This window comes from Garra rufa, chromosome 9 (genome assembly GCF_049309525.1).
Source record: "Garra rufa chromosome 9, GarRuf1.0, whole genome shotgun sequence".
Lineage (NCBI taxonomy): Eukaryota > Metazoa > Chordata > Actinopteri > Cypriniformes > Cyprinidae > Garra > Garra rufa.
The window spans coordinates 38,694,845-38,708,214 of NC_133369.1; the positions used below are offsets into that span (position 1 = coordinate 38,694,845).

At 36.0% G+C, this 13,370-nt stretch overlaps 1 protein-coding gene across 1 annotated transcript in view; it reads left to right on the forward strand.

Moving 5' to 3' along the window:
• Window positions 1-1,658: 1,658 nt before the first annotated feature.
• LOC141342196 (beta-chimaerin-like) overlaps window positions 1,659-13,370 on the forward strand; it is a 34,308-nt gene continuing 22,596 nt past the window's right edge. Inside the window, exons 1-5 of the mRNA XM_073846596.1 lie at window positions 1,659-1,704; window positions 4,349-4,404; window positions 4,626-4,657; window positions 7,542-7,655; window positions 7,876-8,146. Of these exons, the coding sequence (XP_073702697.1) occupies window positions 4,626-4,657; window positions 7,542-7,655; window positions 7,876-8,146 (417 nt within the window). The 5' untranslated portion in view covers window positions 1,659-1,704; window positions 4,349-4,404. The remainder of the gene's footprint in view (window positions 1,705-4,348; window positions 4,405-4,625; window positions 4,658-7,541; window positions 7,656-7,875; window positions 8,147-13,370) is intronic.

Genomic DNA, 13,370 nt, shown 5'->3' on the forward strand with positions numbered 1-13,370 from the left:
TTTTCACCTGTTGAGTTGATTAAAACAGCTGTTCCCAATGAATCAGGGTAATTAGGATGCTTTAGAACAGCTTGGACTATTTGGAATGGTATAGAACTTTGGATTTTCCTATAGACTGTGACAGTTTACAAAGGGTATAAATAATTTTGGACATGCCACTTTATGTTCAAATGTAAATAAAAGCTGAGAAATATTTTTTTCCACAATGATGCCTCTTGTACTTTGTCTTATTATCTTTTGGGAGAAGCCTGTCTCATTTCTGGTCCAAAAAAAACTTGCTGGTTGAATAAAAGTAACTTTAAGTCAGAATTTGCCAGGGGTATGAATAATTTCAGGTTTGACTGTATTTGTTTCTTACAAACATGCAGATTTTCACAAGATTTTTACAAGACAATAATTGATGGACTAAAGTCACGTCAATTACGTGTGGATTATTGTGTTTTTATCAAGCGGCAACCTCCCGCTCTCTCTATTGATACCAACACGGAAGTGGCTTAAACTGCAATTCATGGACTGGCCGCTAGAGACTGGCTGCAAAAGGGAGTCAGTGCCATTGACCCCATGTTAAAATGCCCAAATTTACAGCAGAAAAAAACATGTTTACAGCCTGGTTCAAAAAGTGGTTTTAGACTATATAGCTAATCTCACCCTTCATGTCAACTGTGAGGGGGGTGAATTTTTTTATAACTCATCCGTTTAAGTTATATTAATCCGTAAAGTTCTGCATAATTAAGGGCGTGGCCACTTGAGTGACAGGGGGATTGCCGCTGCTGTTACCACTGGCCAGAGCCATACAGAGAGTATGCTCTCTGTATGGCTCTGCCACTGGCGCGCTAAGTAGGCGTGGTTTCAGCACCCAACTCCACCCACGTCCCGCCTTATTGTCCTTATTGTCCATTTTCGATTATCCGGGAGTGACGCGCGATGACGCGATTCCAAGATGGCGACGGCAGAAACCTACGGATGACGTCACGGACACTACGTCCATATTTTTTACAGTCTATGATTTTTATCAGCTGTTTGAACTTCCAATGAAGAAACAAACTCATCTACGTCTTGAATGGGTTGTCAGCAAATGTTTATTTTTGGGTTATTATATTTTGGGCATAGCTATTCCCTTAATATGTGAAATAATAATAAAAAAAAAGATTATTGCTTTTTTCATCTGCCCAACTTCAAAATTCAAAATTAGCACAACAGAACAGATGGTAAGTAAGAGGAAGCAAAACAAATAGTATATTGACATTCTTTTTTATAATGAATTCGGTGATTTTGTCTGCCACAATAATATAAAGTGTTTGAATTTCCTCCATGTGAGTGCTTTGCTTAGCGAATTTTAGTTGTACAAGTGTGTTACACAAACACATTTGTATATTTATTATATAAGCAGGGGAGAGAAGTGTTAAAACATGCACACCCCTGAGGGGATTGTAGAGGAAGGATTATGTTGTCAGAGCCATGCACATTACCATCACAGCTTACGGAACAACTTAACATTAATGAAACAATATAATAACCTTGGATGACAGCCACTCTGTAACCTGACAGTAAATATCATAGGCCGTGTTAAGTGAGAACAAGCTGACAAGAGATGGTTATTTTAACACATGTTCACAGAACAGAGTACATCCTGACTTTGTTTTATTATCTTTTCCTTCTTTGTAGATCCTGAAGATTATCAGCCACCGATATGGAAATCCTACTGTAAGTATTATACTTTTTTTAACATTATACATGTACTAAACAGAAGAACATTGCGTCATGGGAATGTGGTCTGGCAGAGATAAAGTGGACAGGAGCGATTCAAGAGCACTTTTTTTTGAAGGTCTCCCTGGCCAGTAATCATTATCTCAGTTTTTGTAGCCCATCCCACGATTCAACTCATTTTCCCTCGCATTCCCTCCCACTGTGCAGTATTTTTAGAGCAGGCCCTGTCCTTGTCATTCTGGTGGACGTTGTCCAGAACCCACAGCTCGTTCTGAGCTTCTTTGACAAAAACTTGGCATCGTTGTCAGATGCCTTCCTGCTTCCTATGAGGAAAAATCGGAGTAGCGAGTCCAGACTCTGTCTGTGCTCGGACTGCGGCGGCCAATTGCTGCTCTCCACGATGAGCAGATTTTAATGAAGTCATCAAGAGAAGGTCACGTCCATGTCGAGCTGAAGTATCCCCGCACATCTGCTGCTGTTTTAGAGCCGGCATTGATCATTTCACTTGTGCTGCTCTCTTCACACTGATCTAAATGCCATTATTTAACTCTTCTCTATTACACATTTTGGAGTCCAAAAGTCCTCTAGTCAATATGCTTTCAGGATATATTTTGATATTTTATTATAAAGATTTTCTTGATTTTCCTTTAAGATTTTCCTCAAACCTTGAATGCACAACTTAATCATAATTTTTTAATGTATTTCATTATTATTTTTTTTTTCAATGTAAAAATAATATAGTAAATAAAAAACATAGTATTTATTTAGTATCATAAATTATTAATTAATAACATTTTGTTTTAGAAGAATCATCCCACACAAAATTTTGCAACCTGATCTAATCTTGCCTTGTCATAAAAAGTCTAATTATCTAATATTTAAAGAGTCTTTTGGATCTGTAGCGTGTCTTTCTATGGTGCAATTTTAGGTTTTATGTTTTTACATGTTTGTTGCACCACATGAATTTGCTTTGGCAGAACAAAAGATTGTTGTATTATAAGCAGTGAAGCAGTGTTTTTTTTCCTGAGAAATAATAATAACAGATTATACTTAATAATGTTAAGAAGAATTTTATTTTTGTAATGAAGCTTTTTTATTCATCATTATGATATCAGAACAGTTGGATCACCATGATTTTTCTTACACCTCCACCCTCCCCAAATAATATCCAAGTTTAAAAAAAGTATTTTAGTTTAGAATTTTAAAGCATGTTTATCATAAAAGTGATACAGTTGAAGTCAAAAGTTTACATACACCTTGCAGAATCTGCAAAATGTTAATTATTTTACCAACATAAGAGGGATCATACAAAATGCATGTTATGTTTTATTTAGTACTGACCTAAATACAATATTTCACATAAAAGACGTTTACATACAGTTCACAAAAGAAAATAATAGTTGAATTCATAAAAATGACCCCGTTCAAAAGTTTACATACACTTGATTCCTAATACTGTGTTGTTACCTTTAATGATCCACATCTGTGTTTTTTTGTTTAGTGATAGTTGTTCATGAGTCCCTTGTTTGTCCTGAACAGTTAAACTGTCTGCTTTTCTTTATAAAAGTCCTTCAGGGGTTCTTCAACATTTTTGTGTATTTAAACTCTTTCCAACAATGACTGTATGATTTTGAGATCCATCTTTTCACACTGAGGACAACTGAAAGACTTATATGCAACATATTACAAAAGGTTCAAACGCTCACTGATGCTTTAAAAGGAAAAACGCTGCATTAAGAGGCAGGGGTGTAAACTTTTGAACGGAATGAGGATGTGTTCATTTTTCTTATTTTGCCTAAATATCATATTTTTTTCATTTAGTACTGCCCTTCAGAAGCTACAGAAGATACTTACAAGTTTCCCAGAAGTTCATTTTACCCTAATCTTATAATTCCAAAAGTTTTCAACCCCTAACAATTTTTTCTCTTCCATGTCAGTCTTCGCCAAGCGTTCACAAGAGTAACACGATACAGGTGTATTTCCACTTTAGTAACGTAACCAATGGCTCCAAATTCAAAGTCAAAGTTTTTATCATCATGAATGAAGTAACTCGCTATCAAAGGAATTTTTTTTGAACTGACCGCAAATTGACCTTGCCTGTGCAAGCTGATTACTTAGGAGAGGATAACCTGAGGAATTTCTGGTATTAACCTCCATTCTCTGTACTCCATTTTCAAACAAACAGGCACAATCAAAACATCTGAGCTTAAACCACCCCTTGAGCTAAATACTGGCCCTTCATGTACGCCATTGCCATATTGACCAACTGTTGGTGTTGATTTATCTGTTTGCCTCTTGCGCAGTGTTCATTTTTCAATAGCTTTACCAATATTACCCAATCCACTTTTATAATGCGTTGTAGCTTAGTCTGACAGCAGTGATAGTGGGTGTGTGTCCTGAAGCTCTAACCTAATGGATTAATGTCTAACAGAGAATGCTGTGTTTTGACATGCTCTATATATATATCAGTATCTTACCACAGCAATATAAAGATTAGAGGTAAAATAAACTGTACAATTTCTCCTGTTCGGTTGCTGCTCATGGTGAAAGATTCAAAATCAATCAAAAATCAGTTGACAAATAAAAAGCATGTATCAATTTAGAAAAAATAGCAAAGATATTTCTCTTTTTTGTTCATCAGTGTACCAGCTACAGCAGGAAGCGCCAAGACCAAAGAGGATCACATGTCCTCAGGAGGTAAATACAGGAAAATGTGTGTAAACACTCCCAAGGTTTATCAAACATGACTCATATTGATTCATGCTGCATATCTTTTACTAAACACTGGAGCAGATGTTCAGACTGTCTCCATGTACGCAAAACCTTGTTAGAAAAAATGTGTGTAACCACCATATCACCAGTGATTTGTGTTGAAAACGGTCTGTTCTCTCTCTTACCTTCTTCTCTCTGACTTGCAGATGGAGAGCAGACCCAAATACTATGGAAGAGAGTGAGTGTCTCACTTTATTAATGGTGTTTTGGAAGCAAAACATCAATACTAGTACCAGGTCAGAAATTAAAGGGTTAGTTCACCCAAAAATGACAATTCTGTCATTAATTATTCACCCTCATGTCATAAGACCTTCGTTCATGTTTGGAACACAAATCAAGATATTTTTGATGAAATCCAACAGGTCTCTGACCCTCCATAGACAGCAAGGGTCCTACCATGTTCCAGACCCAGAAAGCTACCAAAAACATCAACAAAATATTCCATGTGACATTAGTGATTCATCCATAATGCAGAGTCAAAGAACGACATGAGGGAGAGTAATTAATGACAGAATTTTCATTTTTAGTTAACTATTTAACTTTTCCATTAAGGGGCAATATTTACCCCCTGGAAATGATTTTTTACTTTTGTGAGGGCAATTTTTATAATCACCTTTAATGTCAAATACTACATAGATTTACCCAATTACTTTATTCAACATTTTAAACATCTAGACTTCTAAAACATCTAAAATTGTATCTAAAATTAAAATTAAATGTGTAAAAAAACAGAAGCTCAAAGGGCTGCAATATTATGACAAAAATCATTATTGTGGATTAATGCTATCAATATAGACAACAATATAAAGCGTTTTTATTTCTTTCTAGGTGCACCACATTCTGTTAGCCTAGTCTAGCACAAGTTGTGCAAAAACTCCCGTTATGATCACTGAAGCTACGAAATTAATCTTTTATTTACATCGTATCTGCACTGTGTTATTTATAATGAGGGAATTCACGAGTGAGCACACTCAACAACAGCTCCGGCGTTTTCAGTGCTGACTAATCTAAGCGCTTTTGATTAGCCAATGCATTTCTAAGTTCAACAGAAACGTGTTTGATTGGTTATAAGGCTTAACGCTGCACAAAACAGTGCGTAAAAAATGCAGTGTGAGCGAATCTAAATGTAATTCCACGAATTGACACTTTTCAATTATTTTCACATTTCATTTAAATCACAACAGCCGTAATATGTTGTTTAACTGTGCAGGGGCATTTTTGTTCCTTTTGGTGGCATTTTTGCCACAAGCCCTCATTTATTTCCGACCCTACAGTCAAGCCCGAAATTATTCATACCCCTGGCAAATTCTGACTTAAAGTCACTTTTAATGAACCATCAAGTTTTGTTTTTTGTTTTTTTATTAGAAATGACATAGACGTCTCCCAGAAGATAATATGAGAATGTACAAGAGGCATCATTGTGGAAAAAATTATTACTCATCTTTTATTTACATTTGAACAAAAAGTGGCATGTCCAAAATTATTCATACCCTTCTCAATAATCAATAGAAAAGCCTTTATGGCTATTACAGCAATCAAACACTTCCTATAATTGCTGACCAGCTTTTTGCATGTCTCCACTGGTATTTTTGCCCATTCATCTTTAGCGATGAGCTCCAAACTTTTTCAGGTTGGAGGGTCTCCTTGCCATCACCCTGATCTTTAGCTCCCTCCACAGATTCTCAATTAGATTTAAGTCAGGACTCTGGCTGGGCCATTGCAAAATGTTAATGTATTTGTCAGCTAACCATTTCTTCATCACTTTTGCTGTGTGTTTTGGTCGTTGTCGTGCTGAAATGTCCACTGGTGCCCAAGGCCAGTTTCTCTGCAGACTGCCTGATGTTGTTGTTGTTGAGAATTTTGATGTATTGCTCCTTTTTCATGGTGCTGTTTACTGTGATTAGGTTCCCTGGTCTTCTGGCTGAAAAACACCCCCAAAACATTAGGTTCCCATCACCATGTTTGACAGTGGGGATGGTGTTCTTAAGGTTGAAGGCTTCTCCTTTTTTACGCCAAATGAAGGCTACATCATTATGGCCAAACAAATTATTTTTTGTTTCATCTGACTATAAAACAGAAGTCCAGAAGTCTTCTTCTTTGTCCAGATGAGCATTTGTGTCTTATCTGAAGAAGTGGTGTCCTTCTTGGTCTGCGTCCGTGGAACCCAGCGGTGTGAAGTGTCTGTTGGACTGTCTGCCTTGAGATGTTGCCACCAGCAGAGCCCAGATTCATCAGGATGGCCTTGGTGGTGATCCTTGGATTCTTTTTTACCTCTCTCACTATCCTCCTGGTCAGCACAGGTGTCACTTTTGGCTTCAGATTTTTCACAGTGCGGAACTTCTTGTATTTTTTAATAATACTTTGCACTGTAGCCACAGGAACTTCAAAACATTTAGATATGGTCTAAATATAGCCCTTTCCTGACTTGTGGCAGCCACAATGCACAGCCGCAGGTCCTCAGTGAGCTCCTTTTTCTTAGCCATGACTGTCCACAAACCAACAGTAGAGAGCTTCTGTTTTTCACCTGTTGAGTTGATTAAAACAGCTGTTCCCAATGAATCAGGGTAATCAGGATGCTTTAGAACAGCTTGGACTATTTGGAATGGTATAGAACTTTGGATTTTCCCATAGACTGTAACAGTTTGCAAAGGGTATGAATAATTTTGGACCTGCCACTTTTTGTTCAAATGTCAAGTAAAGCTGAGAAATATTTTTTATATTTTTATATTTAAATATATTACTTTTTATATCCATCTGGTTACTTTTTACCTCCTTTCTTCAAGATTGTGTGTGAAACGTTTCACTTTTTTTGTGTGTGAGTGTTATAAGTGGTGGTCCATATTGATTTTGTGTAGTGATGTGCATGAGGGTGCAAATATGAAATAGTGTATGCGGGAGAGAGAAAAAGAGAGTGATTTATGTTGTGTCAATTGAGTGAGAGTGTGTGCATTTGAATATGTAAGCATAAGAAAGTGTGTGTGTGTGTGTGTGTGTGTGTGTGTGTGTGTGTGTGTGTGTGTGTGTGTGTGTGTACCAGGGTAAATTATGGTGTCTGTGTACAGGTTCCATGGTCTGATTTCCAGAGAACGTGCAGATGAACTGCTGGCTGGGACAGAAGGTGCTTACCTCATCAGAGAGAGTCAGAGACAACCAGGAACATATACACTTGCTTTGAGGTTACACACCATTTGTCTTATTGTCATTTCATATTGTTTTAACAGTGTTTTCATAGATGGAAAACAGTTGTGCTGCCTAATACTTTAAAATAATTATTAATAAAAAGTACTTTTTTCATTATAATATAATCATAATAATATATTATATAATACTGTATAATAATATATAATAATATATTGTAATATACTGTAATATGCAATACTGCTGTCTATCACTCAGATTTGGTGGCCAGACTTTGAACTACCGACTCTTTTATGATGGAAAGCACTTTGTGGGAGAGAAACGTTTCGAGTCAGTTCACGATCTGGTTACAGATGGCCTCATTACTCTCTATATTGAGACAAAGGCAGCAGAATACATTGCCAAGATGACCACAAACCCCATCTACCAGCATCTGGGCTACACCTCTCTCCTGAGGGACAAAATCACTCACCGACTCAACCGGACCTGCTCTGAGCCCAAAAAAGTTACTTTCCAGCAGGAAGAAAAGGTGAGGTCCCTACCTCTTCTTATATAGATTAGAACACGTTATTAAGATTACAGCATACAGTGTCTGCAATATATGATCAATGACTTAAATATATACTGCATAATCAATAAACACTGTAATCAAACCATGGTCATTTATGCCAAAAAATGGTGCTAAAACAATTTGTGTTTTTTTGTGGTATCTCACAGGACTTTGTTTTAGGAACTTTGTAATTTTTTTACTTTGTTGCTTAAATTGTACGCTAATCAGAAGACTTACGATACATTTAGTTGTTTTTGGATGTTATTGCTCATTTTGGAACTCTGACTAACGACTTAGTGTTACATTCAAACCATGGTCCCTCATGCCAAATAATGGTGATAAAGCAATTTGTAACAGTTTTTGTTAAAATCAGTCATAAAAATGTTTTTTTTTTTTTTTTAGGACCTTTGTTATTTTCGTTGCATATGTTGTAGACTAATCAGGAGGCTTATGATACATTTAATTGTTTTTGGTCCTTTTTGCTCATTTTGGCACTCTGACTAAGGACTTAAAAATATAATATACTGAATTTTCAATAGACATTATATTTAAACCATGGTCCCTCGTGCCAAATAATGATGATAAAACAATTTGTGACAGTTTTTGTTCAAATCAGTCATAAAACTTTTGTTTTTTTGTCGAGTCCCAGAGGGCTTTGTTTTAGGATCTTTGTTATTTTTTGTTGCATATATTGTAGTCTAAACCATAAACTTGGGATACATTTAGTTGTTTTTTGACGTTATTGTTCATTTAGGCACTCTGACTAATGACTTAAAGATACAATATACTGAATAATCAATAGACATTATATTCAAACCATGGTCCCTCATGCCAAATAATGGTGATACAACAATTTGTTGACAGTTTTTGTTCAAATCGGACATAAAAATGTTCTATTTTTTTGTGAAATCCCACAGGGCTTTGTTTTAGTATCTTTTTTGTTGCATATATTGTAGGCTAATAAGGAAACTTATGATACATTTAGTTGTTTTTTGGACGTTATTGCTCATTTCGGCACTTTAATGACTTAAAGATATAATATACTGAATAATCAATAGACATTATAATCAAACTATGGTCTCTTATGCCAATTAATGCTGACAAAACCATTTGTAACAGTTTTAGTTTAAATCAGTCATAAAATTGTTCTGTATTAGGACCTTTGTTATTTTTTGTTGCATATATTGTAGGCTAATCAGGACACTTATGATACATTTAGTTGTTTTTGTACCTTATTGCTCATTTTGGCACTCTGACAAATGACTTAAAGAGATAATAAACTGAATAATCAATAGACGTAATCAAACCATGATCACTTATGCCAAATAATGGTGTTAAAATCAGTCATAAAATGTTCTGGTTTTTGTAGAGACCCAAAGGGCTTTGTTTTAGGATCTTTGTTATTTTTTGTTACATATACTGTAGGCTAATCAGGAAACCTGGGATACATTAGATTGTTTTTTGAAGTCATTGCTTATTTTGGCACTCCAACTAATGACTTAAAGATATAATATACTGAATAAACAAAAGAAATTGCAAACAAAGCATGGACACTTATGCCAAATAATGGTGACAAAAGAAATTGTGACAGTTGTTTTTTTTTTTTTTCAAATCAATCATAAAAATGTTGTTTTGTGTGGAGTTCCACAAGGCTTTGTTTTAGGACCTTTGTTTTTTGTTGCATATAATGTAGGCTAATCAGAAAATGTGGGATACATTTGATTATTTTTTGATGTTATTGCTTATTTCTGCACTCCGACTAATGACTTAAAGATATAATATACTGAATAATCAATAGAGATTATAATCAAGCCATGATCACTTATGCCAAATAATAGTAACTGTTAAAATCAGTCATAAAAAGTTCCAACATGGCTCTGTTTTAGATCCTTTATTGTTTTTCATTGTATATATGTATATATTGTATATATATTTGTTTTTAGATATTGTTGCTCATTTCCACACTCAACTAACGGTAATACTGTAAATTTTGTTTTAGCTCCTTTATTTCAGCCATGTTTGGTATTTAAGATTGTATTTATATGCAGAATTCAACAAGAGAATTCATCGTAAATGCACATCTCTGTGTCTGCACACAGTGAAAACAGGACGTAGACACTGGCACTGCTTCATTATGCATTGCCCATAGATGTTATCAAGGTTTTATTGCTAAGAGTAAACACAAGAAAGTTTTTTTATTCACACATTTCCTTTTTTTTTTTTACACAAATTGTGCTGTCAGACACCTTCTTTTGCAAATCATTATTAGAATGGTGTTTAGACAAATAAGAAGGAGCATTTCTTTGCATGCATTTGGAAGATTAGAAAAGTGTGAGAGAGTTTCAGCATCATGGTGTGCATCTTTGATGAAAGATAATGCCATGAATGTGTTGTTTCGTCTCTCATTTATCAGACGCACTGTCTGGTTCACTGACGGGAGACTTTTATCAAATCAGTCCAGTCTACCGTTACCTCTTTATGAATTCTGTTGCCTCACTCTTGAGGTGAAATGGCTCTTCATGGGAGCTCTATGAAATAAACATAAGCGATGATGATCAAACATCTGTGAATTAGTCAAAGGTAATGTACAATGGTTTGTTTACCCAGTCATGTTTGCTTTTTTGTTGCAGACATTAGAGGATTTTTAATGTGATTCAGTTGGCTAAGGGTTCTAATCTTTTTTTTTCATCTTACAGTTTTGTACAGATGTCCACTAGGGGGCAGCCTCAACAAGCTGTCAAACTGTGAATATGGATTTGCATATACACTATATTGCCAAAAGTATTGGGACACCCCATTCTAATAAACAGGTTTGACTACTGTAGTAACTTCCATGGGTACAAATCCTAATGTTTAAGCATATAATGATATTCTAGGGGACTGTGTTCTTTTAATTTGATAGCAACAGCTTTGACAGGACCCTTTTCTATTTTAACATGACAATGCCTCTGTGTATAAGACAAGGTGCATAGAAATGATTGATTCAGTCAGTCTGGAAGCAAAATCCTTATCCCAACTGAACACCTCTGGAGTGACTTTAAATGCAGACTTTGAGCCAAAAACTCATCAGCAGACACCAATGACTTGTAACTATGGATACAGTCATTTTTGACACTTCCAAAACGGTAGCAACAGAGATGGAAATACAATTTATAAATGCATGAATTGTTTCCATCTTTGTTGCCACAGATTCAAAAGTGACTTTTTTTTGTTCTAAAGAATGGGTGTTCTAATACTTTTGTCCATATAGTGTATGCACTGGTCATTGGTGTTTGGTGATGGGTTTTTGGCTCAAGTTCTGCATTTAAAGTCACACCAAAGGTGTTCAGCTGAGATTAGGACTTTGCTGTCTGCAGACCACACTGACTGAACCAATAATTTCTTTTTGAACCTTGCCATATAGAGGTGCTGGTCATATAATTAGAATATCTTCAAAAAGTTGATTTATTTCACTAATTCCATTCAAGAAGTGAAACTTGTATACTGTATACATTCATTCCACACAGACTGATATATTTCAAGTGTTTATTTCTTTTAATTTTGATGATTATAACTGACAACTAATGAAAACCCCAATTCAGTATCTCAGAAAATTAGAATACACCTGGTGCCATACTCTAATCAGCTAATTAACTCAAAACACCTGCAAAGGCCTTTAAATGGTCTCTCAGTCTAGTTCTGTAGGATACACAATCATGGGAATGACTGCTGATTTGAAGTTGTCCAAAAGACGACCATTGACACATTGCACAAGGAGGGCAAGACACAAAAGGTCATTGCAAAAGAGGCTGGCTGTTCACAGAGCTCTGTGTCCAAGCACATTAATAGAGAGGCGAAAGGAAAGGAAAAGATATGGTAGAAAAAAAAGTGTACAAGCAATAGGGATAACCGCACCCTGGAGAGAATTGTGAAACAAAACCCATTCAAAAATGTGGGGGAGATTCACAAAAAATGGACTGCAGCTGGAGTCAGTGCTTCAAGAACCACTACGCATAGACGTATGCAAGACATGGGTTTCAGCTGTCGCATTCCTTGTGTCAAGCCACTCTTGAACAACAGACAGCGTCAGAAAGTTATGTTCTCTGAGGAAAGTAAATTTTGCATTTCCGTTGGAAATCAGGATCCCAGAGTCTGGAGGAAGAGAGGAGAGGCACAGAATCCATGTTGCTTGAGGTCCAGTGTAAAGTTTCCACAGTCAGTGATGGTTTGGGGTGCTATGTCATCTGCTGGTGTTGGTCCACTGTGTTTTCTGTGGTCCAAGGTCAACGCAGCTGTATACCAGCAACCTGGGTTCTCATAACACCTGAGCAGTGCCACAGATTGATCGACTCCATGCCACGCCGCATTGCTGCAGTAATTCAGGCAAAAGGAGCCCCAACTAAGTATTGAGGGCTGTACATGCTCATACTTTTCATGTTCATACTTTTCAGTTGGCCAAGATTTCTAAAATCCTTTCTTTGTATTGGTCTTAAGTAATATTCTAATTTTCTGAGATACTGAATTGGGGTTTTCATTAGTTGTCAGTTATAATCATCAAAATGAAAAGAAATAAACACTTGAAATATATCAGCCTGTGTGGAATGAATGTATACATTATACAAGTTTCACTTCTTGAATGTCCCCTAGAATATCATTATATGCTTAAAATTAGTCAAACCTGTTCATTAGAAGGGGGTGTACCAATACTTTTGGGAATATAGTGTATATACTTCAGACTACATCTGCTTTGTTGCAGCCCAGTATTCACTTTACTGGATTTTCTTTCTCTGATGTCTCACACACTGTGATGCAAGTTTATTGTAGTAAGGACACCAGTTAAAACCGTACGTTTTTTCTGAGCATTCCACCCTGCTATAATCAACATTTGCGTTTTACATTTAAAAGCCATGAAATTTAAAACGCATCATGACCATGTTACATTTTGATTGTCTGTTTATTCTCAATACAGTGTGTGTACAGTGCAGTCATGACAATAGAAATAAATCATCACAGTCATTTTGCTGAGACCAGCAGAAATCCAGTTTTCATACTTTGATCTGGTCTCACAGCGCACATAACGTTCTGGAACATTTCCCTCAGCTTAATCCGGACAGCATTTTACATCTGGCGCAATGAAGATAAAATGACAAACCCAAAACTCAATGAATATGCCATTTCGGTATTCTCTGACTTATAATTCGGTGATTGATGATAATAACTGTGC